We start from the raw sequence: 19,084 nt of genomic DNA on the forward strand, positions 1-19,084 counted from the left end.
TACATGGAAAGAGGAGATAACTGCACTCCAGTTACAGCAGGTTTAACTTGCTAGAGATAAAGCCTTAATGTAAAGTGAGATTCTGAAAGTAACAACACTCTGGCAGGGCAAATGACTTAAGATGCTTCTTGAACACTGTATTACATGTATCCAAGAGATATTTTCAACATAATTGCATCAATCATGAGAGGGGGTGCTAGATTATTTGTAAGGGAAAAAAATCCCTCCTTCTCTCTTCATGAACTATTTCTTTTGAAAAATATGTCTAAAAGGAAGGGTCATTCAGAGGTCCTAGAGAAAAGTTAGCATCTGTTCTCATGTGAAGAACATGCCATAACTGTTGTCCTGCTGGAGACAAATCACAAAGTGTTTTATATACATAAGGGCTGGTAAAGAAAGGGAAAAAGTCTTCTTTAAAAAGGCAGTTTGAGAGGCAGGGTATTAACTTGCAGAAATAAGGTGCAGGCTGATCTGGCATGGACACAGCAGGACTGCAGGACACAATCAGTTTTAGCTCTAAGATCTATAGTGGAACTCCTCAGGGAGTCCACTTGCTGACCAGTGGACCAGTAGCTTCACATACCTTTATATTATAACTATTTATTTGCAAATGTTGGCTCAGTAGAGCCCAGGGAAAGCCACTATCAGTATTCACATCTATCCCACATGATTGAGAATCATGCCTCAGTATCTTAAATACTCCCAGCTTCATTTGTCTGCTGTGAAACCTGAGGTTTTATACCTACACATTTAGATTACTGCACTGACTGCAAAGGCAGCACCCCTGCCAGAACAGATGCCCTCAAGACTGGCTCTTCTATTGCTCTGAAATGTAGTTAACCCTGAAAGTCTGTGCAGCAAGGATGACTTGCTGTGGTTGGGAATCAAGGGTGCTGGCTTGTCTTGGGGAGATTCTCTGTCGAGTCTTTCTTTCTTCAAGGGATTCCGTGCAAGGATTACAAAGAGTAGTCACATTTGAAAATTGATTGCTGGAAAGATCGTGACACCTGAAAGGATATGGCAATTTGTTTTGCCTCATACCTCTATGTCTTTAGCCAGAGCATGCAATAGTCATCAAGAATTAAAGCAAGGAGTCGCCATATGGCTTCCCTGGCCATCACCACAGGGTGATCTCTATTCCCTCCCCAAGTAAGATCCAGTCAGTTGCCATTCTAAGAAAGATTACAAGCTATTTCTGGGACAAGGAAGGTAGAGAGCTGCTTGGCAAAACCTGTGGTTCTGTGGCTGCTCTCTTTGGATTTCATCTTTTTTCTAACTGGTCTGGAAGACTTGTTACAGCCCCACTTGGACTACAGAAACGTAGCTAACAGCAGCCTCCCTCTTTTGTGTTGCTCTTCACTTCTCATATCAATGCAGTTTCCACCTTTAAGAGAGCCCTGCCAGACTTCTGCTGTGACTGGATTCTCCTGCACATCACCGAGGCGACTGCAGGCTGGCTCTCTCCATCACTGATTCAATCTCACCTCTTGCCAAACTGGCTTCTGCAGCCAAGGAACAGGAACTGCATAGGCAGTATTATTCCTGGCAGGAGGAACAGCATCTCTGTGGAAAAGGATGTGCAAGAGAATCACAAAGGTGCTATTTAAAAACATAACTTGTGAAATTCTGACAGAGGCTGGATGATGTGCTTGCTAAGGTACTCAAAATAACGAAGTGCTGAATTTACAGGTGTCCAGTGCTTAGAATTAGAGACTAATATAGGTATGAAGGGACCTCGGGAGATCATCTGACCTAGCCCTGCCCTACAAGTGTGGCCAACCTCAAAGTTACATTAAGTTGCTGAGGGCTTAGGGAAACGCAAGGGAAGATAATGAAAAAACACCGTGGAAATAGTTAAGGCTAGGCTTGAGGCAGGTTATGATTAAGAAACTTTCGTAATATACATCACCCAGTTTCAAATTCAGGTTAAGTGGGACTGCAGGAACAACTATCACCTTGGAGCAGCTCAGTGACCATAGCTCTCATATGCATTCAACAAGCCGTGCCTGTCTCCTCCTACTGCATAACATTTGTAAAATTACTCCATCAAAACAAAGCCCTTTATAAACAATTTATCATGTATCCTGGGAACAAAAAAGTTTCTGGATGACCTACTTGAGTTACTGCTGAAGTTTTTATGGTAAGTGATGTATTTGGGGGTTGGGTTTTTTAGGCATACTGAGTTTCCGTTGCTGTTGTACTTTTGCAGCGGTTTTGGACATTTGGTGATTCGCAAGGGAAGTGCAATGCAGATCATTTGCATCCAACAAAAGACAAACACATGTAAACACACGTCAAGGGAAAATGTACTTACAGTAGCACGGTCTCTGTCTGCAGATTCTGCATACAATGCTTTCAGAAGAGGTCCGTAAGCACTCTTCTTACCACACAGCGGCATGACAAATTGTGTTTTAATCATTGTTCAGAACTATCTTGCATATTTCTTCTCGCAGCTTTTACAAGCCAAAAATCAAATTAGAATCTGGTTTCAGACTGCACTGAATTAATCTGAAGCTATAAAACTAAGAGGCCGCTCGGAGAAACAGCATTTGGGTAAGCAAATAGGATTTCCAAGCCCATGCAGTTTTTGTTGGCTAGTACATATTAAAATGATAAACAGCAGTCAGCATTAAAAGAAAATGCTTTATAAGACCAGTAACTCGTGCTTTCAACAGTTTTAGGCAATTGAAAAAGAATTAAGGAGACTAATTTTTGGGATGCACCTATAATTATCATAAGAGAATTTGCAGGGTCCAGTAATCCATCACAAAAATTTATTTTGTTAATTACAAAAAGTTTGCTATGCCCTAGGCAAGATTCTATATTTGGCTTAGAAAGAATACTTTGGTATAAAGTCAGAAAATGTTCATCAATTTTGGTACCTGACGTTCAGAGTTTAAAGCCTCCTGCTAAATCAGCACTGCAAGTTGCAAGTATTTCCTTTTCTTCAGCATGGTAAAGCTTCTGCCTTCCAGCACCCAGGTTGTGTAGAAAAATCACTTTACTTATCTGAACCCAGTTCCTATCCACAGGAAATGCAGATCTGCAGACCATTTTCCAAGTGTTGGAAGGCTGTACTATTTCCTAGTAAGGCTAGAAGTAGAAAACCTGAAGTATGACAAAATAATTCCCAAGCAAAACCAGCTTCATTTAAAAATAAATCTTGAGATATTTACAGTATTCTAAAGCAGAAATACACCATCTGATTCATGTGAGACAGACATGGCTCATTGCTTTTGGTTCACTGTTCACAGAAGAGAACAAACACTACCCTCCAGCGTTTTTGAAACATTACACTTGACCAGTAGGGCTTTCTCTTTCTGAAGTTTAGAAAGCACTTTCTGAGATGTCTCTTGTCTCTGAATGAACCGGGAATACCCTGTCAGCACTGCTGTCCCCCTGCCCCAGCCCCTTAAGGAAAAAAGATTGTTGGTCACTCCAGCTTAACTACCATTAACAATCAGATGTTCTTCTCAGAGCAGGAGCTCCATACTTATTCAAAAATAGCCCTTTTTAGATATGTCAGGTTAGATGTAGAAAATAACTCATTATTATTTGCCCACGAAAGGGTCAATCCTTTAAATAACTGTACACATAGTACAAACATTTCAATGGAAGAGCACATCCATTTGGTATTGTGAATACCACACGATTATGTAATGTTCTCCGTGACCTTGAATCTCATCAAGTGTTCAAGTCTCTCCTGGAAGCAAGTGCTGAACAGTCAGGCTAATGGAATACTTGAAAGCCCTATTAAGGAAAAAAAAAAAAAAAAACAAACAACAAACCAGAAGGGAGGATAAGCACTTTCTCTCATCTTCTTTCGCTGCCATCCTGCTGGAATCTCCATCCTTTCAGTCTCATCTCATCTTTTCTTGTTAACAACTCTTTTCCAAAACACCCTATAGTTCAATTCAGAGGCTTTCTGCCTCCCTTTCTGGCTTCATGTCTTCTTACTGCTCAGTTTCTGTCTGTGCAGGTGTGTCTCAATCTCTTGCTTGAAAACAAGCATCCCCAGCTGGCCATGAGAACCCTCGTTCATGGCCTTGGACTGCATGCACATTTTGTACTGCTCTGGGGTCAGCTCGTCCACACATTGCTTTTCATGCCACAGGTGGAAGAGACCCCTGACGGGCGTTCGGATCACGATGAGGTTGCTGTGAAGGTACTTGCGGTACAGATGTACATCTTCACCACCCCAGCCTTTAATGTCCAGATCAAAGCCACCTGACACAAACAAAATCCAAAATAAAACTAGAAATAATATACTAGCAAACTCTATGCTAATTATTTCACTACAGCTGTTCTCTGGCTCCAGTCAGCCCTTTAAAAGAGCCACACTTTCTGCCAACCTCAAAGTGTCTGCATTTCTTCGCTTCAAATCTTTCACTATCAGACAAAGTTGCTTTACTTGTACTGAGCAGTGCTTAGATTCTGGTAACCTCTATGGCAGGTAGGAATACTCTGAACATCTAACCAGAGCACTGCTGCAAATTAAGAGGCATAGACACACTGGCCAAGGAAAGGGAAGCTGATGATAATTTTCTATGTTTCAGTAAAAAGGCACAGGTATTGGAGTTTACTTTTCTTACCTATGTTGATAAAATCAGATCTGTACTGGCAAGTCATCCCAAAACCAAAGTCTCTCCAAAATCCAGTTTCTTTTTTAATAACCTGCATGGAGGGAAAGGAATGTTTAGATGGGAGCAGAAATGCTTTCAGTGTGAGCAGCAGACAAGTCCTTGAATGTGGTCAGAAATAGGAGCAACTGGACTTTTATTCTTCCCCACATAAATCCATGGCTGAGCCTGAACCAGTTTTTGTAGATACTCGTTGCATGTTTCTGCCCCCCCAAAACAGCCATGCCATTAGCTATCACGGACAAACCCCCTGATCTGGAATGATCAGGTTTCGTTCCACTCCTACTGTTGTAGACCAAGTGGAGCTACACCACATCAGTCTCTGGAGTTTCCTTCTTCGCAGGCAAAACATCCTCCAAAATTGTTAGTTTCTGTGGGGATTCAAATCTGACGTAAGAAACACACTGGGAAACCAGGGAAGCCAGACTCTGCTGCAGAGCAGATGGTGACATCTGGATTGTGGACCACAAGAATTCAGGAACAAAACAGTGGTTCTAATCTTATCGCACAACTGACAGCTATTTGATTACCTTAATTTTGGTAAAAAATAAGAAAGTGGTAAGAACAGTTTTCCATTACAGAACTGCTAAATCCGGCTAAAATTGAAGTCCAGATATGTTAGGTGGTAGATATATATCCCATAAAAGCCTTTGGATCCCTAAGGTCATAATTCATGTGTGTGAGTGACCTAACAATCTGGCGAGATATCAAAAAGTTTCAAGGGACCGGGATAGGTATTTAAATCCTTTAAGCAAGTCAGCAGCATGCTCTTGAAGGTCTGATTATAAACCTACTCCTTAGCAGCTATTTTTGACAATTTTGGCTTCATCTACGGCAAAGTTACAGAAGATGAGGAGACAGAATTTCCATTTTTGGATTTACAGATCCCAACGTTTCCTTCACCAAAAAATCCTCTTCCAAAATAGTCTCTCCAGATTTCTCATTCATGCATCCTCCTTTTGTTCATAACCCTTGTCACGTCAATGTTGTTTTTTTATTTTACTTCTCACATGACTATTTCTTTCTTTTCTCATTTCTCTTTCCTTGAAAAAGCCAAGCCACTGCAGAAGCCAATTAAATGGAAACAAGATTGTATCTGTCAGGTCTGCACTGTAACAAGAAATCTCTATAACGATGCCCTTACAGCAAGCTACTCCTACACATTAGCATTATTATTTTCCATTAGTGCAAGTGGCTGCTGCACAAATCAAATTTTTTCAAAGATTTTTGAGGGCTTTTTTTTTTTTTCTCAGCAGCCAAAGTATCAGGACAGAGAACTAACGCTGTCTTGTTTTAATGGCACAGATCTGGCCTCATGCCTGGGAACTAATGTGGGCTGAAAATATAAAAATCTACATAAAAATGAGATTGGCAGTACTTCTTTAAATCAAGAAGCTTTTCTGACATAAGCATCACATTTTACGATTCAAATATTAGCTATAAATATTTGCACAATCCTGACAACGTACTTTGTGGAATTTACTCTAGCTTAAGAACTAAACTCTACTTCATTTCTTAAGCACGGTGCTTACAATCCTGAGGATCCCTGATGCACTTATCAGAGAGAGAAGAGCTAACGTGAATCCCATGGTATTATCAGAACAAGTTTCCTCTGAGAAAAAAAACAGTAGAAAGGATTTTCCAGACTCTTCAGGAAAAGACTTTCTGGCTACCTGTTGGATAACACAGGGAGCAGTAAACAAACAAACAAACAAATTAAAATATTTTGGGTGGACTTTCCAAACTCTCATTCTTCATTTTTCTAGAGGGATTGCATGAGGTGGGGGTAGTGATGACAGAAGACTGGACTCAGACCCCTGTTGATCTTTTTCAGCTGTAACTGCTGCTGGGCTCACAACACTCCTAATTCTTACCTAGTGAGAATACAGCAGAAGCTGGGATGCTCTGGAGACAGTGCCCAGCCTGGGACAGGATGAGCCCTGATAGGCGCAGTGCCTGGCAGTAAGAGAGGCAGCTGTGGAAGGATGGGATCTGACACAGAGGAACTGAAAGAAGCTGCATAGCTGCTTTATGCTTCAGTTTGAAAATTCAGCCACTTACCGGCACTAGTGGGCAGAAGACTGTGACCTGCTGACTCTGGAGAGAAGCAAGAGTGGAGGGTGTACGGAAAGGGAAAACCACCACTTCTATCACCCCTTTAGCTTCAAGACAATGCAATGCCAGAGCACAAGAGAATGGAGAATAGCATCTGCAGCACTGAGAAGTGATGTCTCTGCCACTAGCATTCATGTGAATCTCTCATCTGTGTGTTTCTGCTTCTTCCTCACAACAGCTTCCTCCTAATCAAGGAGATTCACCCGGGTTTAACTACATGTTTTAATTGTATGCCTTATGGCGATGTTTTAAAAAATAATACTTTGTTCTCACACCAAAGATAAGCACGTGAGATGGAAATCAGTGCAGTTATGCTGTGCCTTATCAGTGCCGGATTAAAGCCAGAAGGGATATCTCCAAGCACGTCATTTGACTCTGAGACAATGTGGTACACTTCAGAAACACACTGTCTGCTCGCAGGCAGTTTAATCATGAACTGTGGGATGGGAAAAGCCACTGTAGGTGTTCAAGTGGGGGAATAACTGTGACAGCCCCTGGAATTCTGTTTTCACTGACTCATCTAAGGATACTTGTGTTTTTTACAAATGTCAGCTCTTCAAGATGCAAGCAAAGAAACTATTCAGTGCAAGGAAGAAATGAGAGCAAGATCAGGGACAGTCACCCTAAGACAGCACACCATGAAGGAATTGTTTGCTAATTAGAAAACGCCTTCTGACAACAAAGCAGACACTGTTTAAATTCTTAGGTTCTGTGTATAAAATATCAAACAAGGGTTAAAATAAATAGTACCAAGATACTTCCCTGTGAAGCTTAACTGCAGAACTCACGGTTAGGTGACTGATGTAGTTAATTTTGTCTGTGTGGTAATTACTGTGCACAAGGAATAGGGAAATGCTACCCAAGAGCACATGCACCTTTAAAAAATGCTTTGTCCAAATAAAAGCAAGCATTCAGAGAAGCATGTACTTACCAGCTGCTGTTCTAAAGGTGGGATGGAATCACGGTGGCCATAAATTATACTGGGGTTATACTGGCTGAAGAGAACAGGATAAAACACCTTCTTCCCTGGAAATGACAATGGGTTATTGTTTGGGTTTTTTTTTTTTGAAGCTGTATAAAACACACTTCTCTCCCTTACAAGATGCTGTCCAGGCCAGACCAAATCCAGACAAAGTCACACAAGTTTTGTAGTGAGCCTATGGTCTTTGCATGAGAATGTGAATGTGAGGATATAATTAACAAAAAGATCCTGTTCCAGAAAGCACAGGTGCTGAGGGCAAGAAATTCAATCACGGCATGAGCAGGATTGTTATAAACTTTCAAAAGCCGACCAACAATGGAATTTTTATACATGTCTTAATTAGTTCTCTAAGTTTCAAGAATGATTTACAGCAACTTCATTGCCAATTCAAAGGCAAGAATACTCTGGTGAAGGCTGTTACACAATAGGTAAAAAACTGTCGAAAGACAATACACTTCATGAGTAGCAGTACCTGGCTGTGTGTTCAATCTACAGGAGTTAAGGAATTCAGCTGTGAAGTATATGTCCACGTCACAAAAAAAGAGAACAACATTGTTTCCTTTCCAAAATCGAGCACCAATGTCTAGTCCCTTGCCCCTGGAAAATTCTTCATTCAACTGGATGAAGGTGAAGTTCTTGAAGTTGGCTGACCTAGGAGAAGGAAAATATTCAGCAACTTACCCAGTCCTTCCAGCTCTTAATACAAGTGGGGGCAGGAACCTGATATGAAACAATTAACCTAGAAACCTGTAGTACCACAGTTCTGAGAGCAGTTTGAGGAAAGAGATGTCCTCTTTGAGTCTTGAGGAGATTTCCACTATGTCTACATTCAGAGCTTGACTTGTGTACTCCTACACTAGCATTCCTGTCACAGACATTCTTTGGGCAAACCTCACAAAAATCCCCAAATGGCTTAGACGGACAAAAATATCTTTAGTAGGCAAACATAAAATACCTGTGGTCATATTACTGTATCTATACAAGGGTCTTCCTCCCACACGGAGAGGGCTACACTGCCACATGATCTTGACAAACACAGCTATGCAAGCAAACACAGTAGACTAGACCTGGCCAAAAGCATGTAGTTCCTCTGAGCTCTACTGAAATTGTCTGCCCCTGCCTTTGGAAGTTAATTTTCAGTCCTAACAGTTTGAGCTGCTTGCAAAAGCACAGAAGTTACCAGTGTGAAAAAAAAGCTGCACTGAGATAAATTCAGTAAAATCTGCTTTGTGGTTCTAATAACCAACATCACAAAACCACAGATATGGGACTGTCAGGGCAACACCATTTTTATCTGATACAAAGGAAAGCAAGCTGTTTTCTCCAATGCAGTTTAGAACTTTTTGGCACAACTACAAGTTTGGACAGCTATCTAGTCTCCAACTCATGGTACGATCGCTGTGTATGAACGGCACACATCAGATATTCAGGTACTTACTTGGAGGTGTTTTCAAGTATCGATTTGACTTCATTCATTTGTTCTTTTCCAAAGTAAACTACAGTGAGGTGAATTCTCCCATCCTGCTGCATGCCCATTTCCCTAGAGAACAGAGACAGATTTGTGACTTCTTCCAGAAGTTAGCTTTCTTCAATAACCTACATTCACTGGGGAAGGCAGAGTAGGGTGAACCTTGGAAGCCATTCCTGAGGGCACGATTCACTGACAGAGATCCTTGTACTGACAAAGGGGCTCACTGCCTCTGTCAGATGGGACAGAAGACTATCTTTCAGGCAGATTAGGAAAAAGCTCTCAAACAGTGTTTGTTATATTAATAGGAGGACGCTGCTGAAACAGGCCATCCAGCCCCAGGAAGAATTGTCAGGCAGGCAGTAACTCCAGCACTTAGGAGAATATGAGAAGGGAGATTTTAAAGAAGCTATACAGACCTCTTAACCTTGATTTTTTGTAACAGATATTCCAGTGTTCAGATCTTAGGCATTTTGTTAAGAAACATTAACTAAAATCTAAGTATCAACCAGAGATCCAGCCAGTAGCCTAAGGGTAGGACCAATCTGAAGTAATGCTAGACATCATGCCTCACTTGCACACAGTTTAGTCAGCAAGAGTTCATCTATAATCAGCAGAGAGATCAGCATAACCAGTGGGTGATTTCTCCCATCCTAAAACAAGCATCTATCAGATCGTTAATTTAGACAAGGAGCCTGTTTTTAGATGGCTGTAATTAGGTAAAACAAATCCCATTGTAAGAGTCAGTATCTGTTGCTGACACAGTCTTTTCTGGGCAGCTATTTAAAGCTACATCTCAATTACATTATCCCTCCAAACATCATCTCTGTGCTGAAAAATAAAAGAAGTTTAAAAGTAACTATCCTGAAATTTCAAATACAATTTCTTCTTGCCTCTTATTGCCTTCATCTTTTCTCCAATAGGGCCTGGCAAAGTGTCTGGGAGCACTAATTCCCTTTTGCTTAGAAATATTCCTTTGCAACTAATGACATGAAATTCTCATGTTGCCACAGTCACATGCGCCCCAACAAAACAGATTGAGACACATAAGCCAGATACATGCAAATCTGAGACCCTGATGACTGAAATATAATTGCTTTTACCGCTAGTCACAATGCATTAAGCAGCCAAATGCCTTTCAATCTCAATAATCTCAAAAATGACTTCTTAGTGGCACAATGAAATGTTATGTAAAAGAAGGATGATTTTTACTAAGTGAGGCCTTGATAACTCCTGAAATTGCATCTTACTTTTCAAGTAAGAAAAAGCAAAGGCAGCACTGGAATGGAAACCCACCTGAAATTCTGCATGAATTGCCGAAATTTGCTGGCTCTCTTGGCCAATGGCACAATGACATTAATAAGTGTGTCAGCCATATTGACATTTTCATTTTTCACTTTCATTACAGGACCAAATGGCCGGAATAAAACAATCTTCTTGAACTGATGTTTTGTGTCTCCTTTGAAAGTCAGCTCATACAACGTGCCTTTGTCTTTTTCTGTGCGGTAGATCCCTGCACGAAAACAAGACAGAGGAGATTTTGGATTAAAGCTGGGCTCCTAGGGGGGGGGGGGGGAAAGGATGCAGTCCTCATATGTTACACCTAAGCTGAAAAGGCAGCAGGGACATGAGATATTTACTTTTAAATCAGTACGCAATCCACCATCGTTTGAAGAGGCTGTCAGTCTGACAGGGACACAGCCCCCGGCTGCAGGAGCTATTTGGTATTCTCGAAGGCACATTCCTAGGCTTGGCTGAATTACAAACCCCTGAAGGTTACCAACTGCTCACACTCAGTATAACCCAGCAGACATACTGTCCTTATTTTTCAGACCGCTCCAACTGCACACTGCAGGCATGCATGGTAATGGTGATGCAGAGAGACTGCGAAAGGCAGCCTGCCTCTCTGCAATATGAGTGATTAGGCCATCTCCCAGAAAAGCAATTTCCTGATGAGCACATTCATTTCCTTCTTTCTGGAGGGTTCTCTTGAATGTCCCCTCATAAAACCATGCAACCAGGCCCCAGCAGCCATCAACTTCACCCGCTGCCAACCAGGACAAAACTCTTCTGTTACTCAATTCTCAAGAGACACTATTTTCTTTGGGGCAATGATGCCCACTCCTGGGTGACTAATGGACTGCAAGGATGATACGATGGAGTTTGTCAGAAGCCAGACCCGGGACACAATCCCAGAGACTGCATTAGACAGTCTCCAAGGATATTTAATTCATACAAGCATGTACTTACTTCATGCACGGAATGAACTTTCAACATACTGGATGGGTGAAAATGGTCCCATGCTGAGGGCTGGCATGAACTATAAAAGTACTGGTCGTGTCCTACTGAACCACTATTCTGATACCTTAAATGAGATAAAGTTGGCAAAAAGGCTATAGATTTCACCTACTCTAATTGACACTTCAGTCCCTACAGTGCATACTGAAATAAAGCTTTTTCCTAGTTAGATCCATTAGGTTTAAGAAGGAATAATTAAATGCTAATTCTAACTACTTGTTAAGCCACTGTAAGTACCCTAACTTCATCAGTAGAAGAGTATAATTGCACAGCCTTCCATCTCTTGCAGAAACTCCAGAGACAAGCAAAACCTGTCTGGAAGAAAACTCCTCCACTTGACTTGTTTCTTATTTTTGTTCCTCTCCATCTGGTTATGAAGAACAGCTTGACCAAAATAATACTTTTTTTTTTTTTTTTAATCTTACTGATTCCCTGATGTGTAACATTGGTGTGTATCTGAACCATAAACTGTCAGCTCTGTCTGTATTTCTTGTGAAGGTCTGGGTCAAAGGTTTCTTTGAACAGCAAAGTGACATAAGCTCTTCATCTTGTATCGTAACTTTTACATTGGTATGTCCAGAACATCCAAACGATTAATGAGGTGTGATTTTATCTGGCTAGAGTTCTGCAGACTCTCATCTTTACTATCGTTGTGTAAGTGTTTTATTCTTAATGAATACTTCAGTTGGTTAATACTATATGCAGATTCACTGATCTGTTATTCACTTCATGTTTTATTTTTAATATAAGCTAAGTCAACAAATGCTACAATCCTCCCCTCCAGCATAGCAAATTAATCTAGTGAGACAGCAGCTCCATCATTCTTTTACTGCTAATCTTTTAAAGCTGTGCCTTTGACTCCCCCTAGCTTTTTCTACGTAGTCTGCCCAAGGTGCAGATCATGAACTACATCTGTTACTGAACTTGAGCCTGCACTTGAGATCATCTGAATGGTGATCTAATAATCCTGCATCTCCTGCTCCTGGTGGCCAGAGAATGGAAATCTGCTCACCCATTTACTCTTACAGAAAGCCTACTGATGATCCAAGTGTGTTGCTGGTTGCACACATTTACTCAGGCAATTTCTGAACACAGGTCTTGCCAAGGAAGTTTGTGTTGTAGAAGGTTAAGGTAGTCTTTTGACATTAAGCTAAACAAAAATCTAAAATAAATCTGATTTGCATTTTCTCTAGAGAGAAATGGATAGGACTCTAATGTGTTTGACATAGTGAACTGACATTTTTCATAATAACAAAGATCTAAATTAAATCGACCAATTTAACAATATTTATCACACAACATCTCAAAATCTTTGCTTCTACATCCTCTTCTACCCCAGCCAAGAAACAATGAGCCCACAAATACCACTTCTCCAGAGATATGTACTACATTTGTGGAATAAAGGAAGCTTTGCCAAGTAAGAAAGAAAAACCTTAAAGCAGAATGCATGTTGTGATCTGAGGGGACCCTCCTAGTCCTATACACACACTAACAAAGGCTGCTTCTAACTGCAGTTTTGTTCTTGTTCAGGACTTCTACTACAGCTAAAAACAAGCAGCTTAGATGAAGGTAAGGTTCCCTTGCGCACGATGGTAATCTAAGAATTTATAATTGTGACATTTTACCTTGAAAAGAATTGTATGCAAGTTTAATGCATGTAGTTAAATATGGTTATTCTTGACACACATTTAAAGCATTTGTTTTCCCTTTTTAAAGCGCCTTCTTTCCTTTTTAAAGTATGTTCTTTTTAGAAGCAGAAAACAAATTGATTTGCCCAAGGTCAGGCAGAGAGCCTTGGAAATGAGCCTGAATGTCTTGAGTCACTCTGGGGACTCACCCAGCAGACATCCTGCCTTTCACAAGATTTTTCCATTTCCGAAGGCACTACTTCATTAGTGCCATCAGGACTTTTTACATGATCCAGAAAGATGTGTCAAGCAGCCTCAATGATAAAAGATGAGCTACAAGGAGGGGAAAAGAGTAGTTTAAAAAAAAGTAAAACAAAAAATCTTTTCCTGAAAAGGTTGCTCCTGAAACGAAAGCTTTGGAAAGGCTAGATGTTCACTATGGATAAAAGAAGGTTAATTGATCGTCTACTGCTTCCATTACAGCACCAATGTTTCAGAATATGCACTGTTCCTTTCAGAGGCAGGGAGAAAAGTCAAAGCCTGTGAAAACCCAATGTAAAAAAGTGACCAGGAGCTTTGGGTCAGCAGAGAGGCTGGCCCTAAAATGAAAGAAAAGGACAAGCGAGAAGCAAAAAAAGACCTGGGCTGAAGGGTTGACTAAAGGGCAGTTAGTGTACAGTCACCGGAGCAGCAACTCCCAGGGCTCTAGAAAGAAACAGAAAATACCCGATCTCTATTCAGCAGGGTAGGCAAATGAGTTTCAGAGACCTACACAGAACTGATAGCTAGCAAACAGCCACACAGCCTTAACAAAATGCTGTTGAGTGGATGACAATTTTAGCTTTAGTCAGTTCCACAGAGGAAGAGTTTGAGGTTTTCCACTGTCAATAGAAACACTCCCTGGACCTGTGCTCATTACTTATATTCTGTTAGATGTTGTAGGAACCACTATTAGGATTTATCAGCATTCATTGTCCCCATTTTAACAATATTATATTATGGTGGTCTTCCCGCTTCACATGCCATAAAATATAGCATCTTATCCTTTGAGGATGAGCATCATCCTTTCTCCCAGTAAGCTTCCAGGGCAAAACCACATCAGTCAGCCCAACACCAGTAGTTGTCAATTTGAGAAAGCAAAGCTAGTCCTTTTCATTTGTCTCTGAGACCTTATTTAAAATTCCATTCACTAGACAGCCACGTACTTCAGGTAGGAAAACTTATGATACAGCATATTTGGCCGTGCCATGGCAGGGCACTTCTGAAGCAATCCAGGGATTTTCTGGAATTGTTCCTGTTGGGAAAGAGTATCACCAGAGAGTGATTACACTCACTTATGGAACACACCATCCAGGCTTGTCAGTCTCCAACTTATTGGAGACTGACATCTTTGAGAAAATGAATGACTTCCAAATCCATTCAGCTCTGCTGCCATTTACATAAATTAATGACCAGACCTGTTATTCTGCCCACTGAGCTTTCTGTTGGAAACAGAGCAGTCCTTTGCTTGCTTATAAGACACAGAAATTTCTGATCTTTTCCATGTTGCTTCCTCCTAACTCCTCATGGCAGAAAACCAGTGAACTTGGTATAGAAGTGGGAGGAATAAGGGGGAGAGTGGAGGATTATTGCAGCTGAATAGCCCAAGTGCCTCTGTGAAGAGAGAAGCAGAGCAGAGCAGCAGCCAGATGGATACGTATCGGGCCCCAGGGAGAAGGTGTGGTTCTCTTGGTTTTGAGTAAGAAAAAATGGAAAATTCCACCACGTGTCAGCTATTACTCCTGGAAGGAGAACTGTCTGAGAATCCTGTCCAAATTTCATGTAACAGCAAATCTGCTGAGAAGGAGTTTAGCTCAGATGTAAGGTACTAGGGTCACAGCCTAATTCCCACGCACAAGTGGTTTTGTCTAGAAACTACAGAGGATGCAACACTTATTTTAAGACATCCCAGCCACAGAGACAAAACATTTCTCCTTAAAGTAAGAAGGGTTTGAAGAAACACTTTCCTTCTGCAAAGACAAGAATAAAGGCACAAAACAGAAAAGAGGAAGAGATACAGACCCTAGTCAAATTTATTGCACCACACCGCCACCCTGCCGATGGGCATATGTTAGCAATGAGCTAGTACTGAAAAAGTGATCACAGGTACCAGACGTGACCCACAAGAATAGAAAAATCCACACAAGAGGCCCAAGAAAACAAGATTAACTTGCACCACTATATGCTAGTAAGACTTGGGATCAGCAACACATTTGATTAAAGCTGGCGCCTTGAGTAAAGCCAGTGTCAAAGGCTTCTCTGAACAGGGCAGAAACGCAGACATATCTCACATATCAAGAGCAGCAATTCAGGTTTTGAATCCTGTCTCTGACCCTGATTACCTGATTTTCATTTCGTTCATCCTGCTCAACCTTAAGACGAGGGCAGTAGCCCCACCTTGAACATAAGAGGTGCATACAGCTTTTGTGTGCTGTTATTGCTAAAGCAGCTGGAAGATAAAAAGCTTACAGGGTTAAGTGATATTACTTTCAGTGCAGACCTGGGCCACATCTCCCAGAAAGCTCCAGCTACCCTGGGCAGTTCGAGAAAATGAAAACAGCTGGCTTTGCTGGCTGAGTAACGTTGCTTACGGTTGCTGTGATGCTGGATTGATACGAAACTGCCAGAAGCTGCCACGGAATCTAGCCTGTTAGTAATTTGTATAGGCAGTGGCACCTGCAAAGTGCTGTCTCCAAAACAAGTTCTGAGTCCAAACCATACTTGAAATGCAGAATTGGAACAGAAAACTCAGTCGTCCCTTCTCCTGCTAAAGTTATACAGAGCAATGGATTTGTTTGTGCTTTGATCGGCAGTTTTTGCCATTCTTGGAGAATGGTGGATGGGGGAAAAGAGATTGCCAAGAGATGACAGGACTTCCAAAGGAACTCTGCAAGGAAATCTTCTGCCAAGTCAGCTCTTTTTTTCCAGCCCTGATGCACGGATCCCTGCATTTGCAAACAAATTGGTTTGCACAGCTGAGTAAGAATGAGAGTTTGTTACCTTGCACCTACAGAAGCAAGGGCCTGTCCTGCAGGGGATGAGGACATGAGGAAGGTTTCTTAAGCTCAGACTGAGCTGCATGCAGGGTTCCAGTTTCTTGAGCTCTGAGTCACATGCAGGGCTTCCTCCCTCTGGATTATTTCACCATGGTATGTGAAAGCCAGCAAGGCAATTAGTGTATGAAGAACCTCCACAGAGCCAGCACTGCAGTGTGCATCCCTTCCCCACGCCTTTCCACACACCAGATTCTGCCCTGTTCCCCAAGGACAGCACCGGTACCCAGGCAAAGACCCTTGATTGTGCACAAAGGCAGGCTCTACGCAAAAGGGTAACTTTAACGGAATATTAAGTAATGTATGGCAGGAAACATCTCATCCTTTCCCCTCACCCTCTCCCCATGAAAGAGCTGGTGCTAAACCATCATACATGTTTGTTCAGCTCCTAAACAGTAGAAACCTGTTTTGAAATTATAAACCAAACAACAAACAGAAAAGAGGAGACTGGAAGCATGTAGCTCTAAGATGCATTCAAATGCTGGCAGGCAGCAACACTTCCCAGTTCCCTGCCCATGCCCTGGTCCCATGTCTGAGCAAGGGGAATTTTACTGGTGTGCTGGAAGTGCCTGGACCTGAGGGGAGCCAGGACCCGCTTCAACAAGGTCTCCACAGCCTGAACAACTCATGTCCCTGCTGTGGGAGGCACCAGCCTGACTGGCATGTATATCCCAGCATGGCCTCAAGAACCTACTGTCTCTTGATACCATGATCACCAGAGAAACATATACAGAGAATGGAAATGGATAACTGACCATTGCACAACAGTAGTAGTTTGTCTTCATCACGTGGAGGATGCATTTTGCTCTGCTCTATTCATAAATATTAGATGAAGAAAACAATCCACAGCAACATCACTAGCGATTGGGAACAAGCATGGGGGCTTGTGTTCAGCACATTAGAGCAGTCATTCCATAAAAGGCAGGAATCTTACCCATATGGCCTCTTAAGTCTGCAGCACAAACATCTGAAGATGAGGAAGACAAGTTTTTCCTCCTATACTAAATTCAGCTAGGTCAGCTGTGGATTAAATCTCAGTTACAGACAACACTGTTGAACAACAAGCAGGGAACACACCAGTTCCTATGAAGTGAAACTAGAACAGCCGTATTATAAGTAAAAATGTAATGCTCTCATTGAATGAGAAACAGTCATGAGGCCTTGGAAACAAGATTCGTAAAATCTTGTCTCATATCATGTTTCTGCTGCACATGTCTCTGCCATTTTAACTCAGAGCTGCTGTGCAGCAGGGTCTAACCTGAACAGGTATCAACCACAGAGACATCACAACTCCTGGAATATGTTTGGTGCCTCTGTCTGGCTGGGAAAAAGCAGTCTGACTGGAAACAAGTAAGCACTTTGGGTTTAGTGACAGAAGGCATGAAGTAAAAACAGGTTGCTGTTAAAAGTGGCACTTTAAAAATCCACAATTACTGCCTCAATATTATGTGTGAGGGTAAAGACTGTTTAGCTCACTTTAGAATCCAAGGACTAAGGTGCACTACTCCCAATATAGAGGATACCCTGTAAAGATGAAGCTTTCCTAGTCATTTGAAGTTATAGATGATACCACCTGAGTTCCTGAGCTCAGCTGCTGTCCTCAAAACCTGTCTTGCCACTCTGACTCCAGCAGAGCTGTGCAGGTGGAAGTAAAGGTAACATTGGAGTTTGGATTTGAACTGCAGTTGTCAGTCTTAACACTGGTAACAGATCTGAGAATGCAGCCTGGTCATTCACTCCTTGCTTTGCAGTTCTGAGATGACTAGAGAGCTGTGAGCACGCATTGGTGGTTACTGTGAGAGACTGGCAGGCTCTGTTGTCACAAAGTCCCGTTCCCCAGGAAAGCTGCCATTCTGCAGTTGTGCTTGAGACAGCATTGCTGGGTCACAGCACTAACACCATCCCAGACTGTGCTCTGAGATAATATCCATCTCCCTCAGCAATGCAGTCACACCAGAACCCCTCACCAGCACTATGTGGACCTTCTAACCTGCTGTCTGCATACAAACCTTCAATGAAGTCAGAGGCTGTGTACACACGGTGTTTTGCATTGCTGTCTCCCTCTGGATTGTTCAAATTCCCAACAGCTAGCTCAATCACCTCTATCAACTCATCTCGCTTATCCTTCCTTACAGGTTTCTCTTCTGGGTGGCGCGTCAGCCCTGTCTCCAGTTGGTACACCTTCTGCAGGGTAAAGCTCTCAAAGGGCACGGCTGCATACTCTGTGGACAGCTTAATGCCGGTGTGCACCTCTGCTTTGTCTATTTGGGAACGGAGGAAAGCCAGCAGGTTAGCCTGGGCCTTCTCTGGGTTACTGTGGTCAAGCCGAATGTCCAAGGGGTCTGGGTACTGGTCCTGCACATTCTTAAGCTGCTCACTCCTGCCCTGGAGCTCAGCCTTCAGCTGGGCAATTTGTTTCTTCAAGCTGATGATGTAGTTGCGGTGTTGCTCTTCTCGCTCTTGCAGAATGGCTTCATATCCCTCCTTTGCAGTCGGACTGTTCACCCTGGGCAAGGCAAGCTGCTGGTTGTCACCCTTGGGTGTGCAAGCCAACATATAAACAATAGACACCAAACAACAGGCCACCACCAGCAGGCCTACAAGTCGGGGGAGAAATAGAATAAATCCTCGTCGGAGCATCATCTCTCAAAAAGCAGAGCCTAACCCCACACATGCAACAGTTCTTACGTCCATGCAGTGCCACAGAGGCCCCTGGACTTGGAGTACTCTTATACAGATGCATGTATGTGCAGGAACTGGCTTGTCAGCGCTCTTAAAACGTGTGCTCTGCCTCTATATTGGGCTCTCTCTGGTGTTTACCCAGCAGGACCAAAAGACAAGCTGCGACGCAGACAGGACAC

At 42.3% G+C, this 19,084-nt stretch overlaps 1 protein-coding gene across 1 annotated transcript; it reads right to left on the bottom strand.

The window, feature by feature from the left end:
* Window positions 1-3,624: 3,624 nt before the first annotated feature.
* CSGALNACT1 (chondroitin sulfate N-acetylgalactosaminyltransferase 1) lies at window positions 3,625-18,866 on the bottom strand (the record flags this gene model as incomplete). Its single annotated transcript, XM_082482678.1, has 7 exons — window positions 3,625-4,227; window positions 4,593-4,674; window positions 7,687-7,781; window positions 8,210-8,388; window positions 9,176-9,277; window positions 10,502-10,718; window positions 18,233-18,866. 7 exons carry the CDS (start codon window positions 18,864-18,866, stop codon window positions 3,944-3,946), a joined length of 1,593 nt encoding a protein of 530 aa, XP_082338804.1. The 3' UTR covers window positions 3,625-3,943.
* Window positions 18,867-19,084: the final 218 nt, after the last annotated feature.

Source organism: Vanellus vanellus, assembly GCF_965231255.1.
Source record: "Vanellus vanellus genome assembly, chromosome: 4".
In the NCBI taxonomy this organism is placed as follows: Eukaryota; Metazoa; Chordata; class Aves; order Charadriiformes; family Charadriidae; genus Vanellus; species Vanellus vanellus.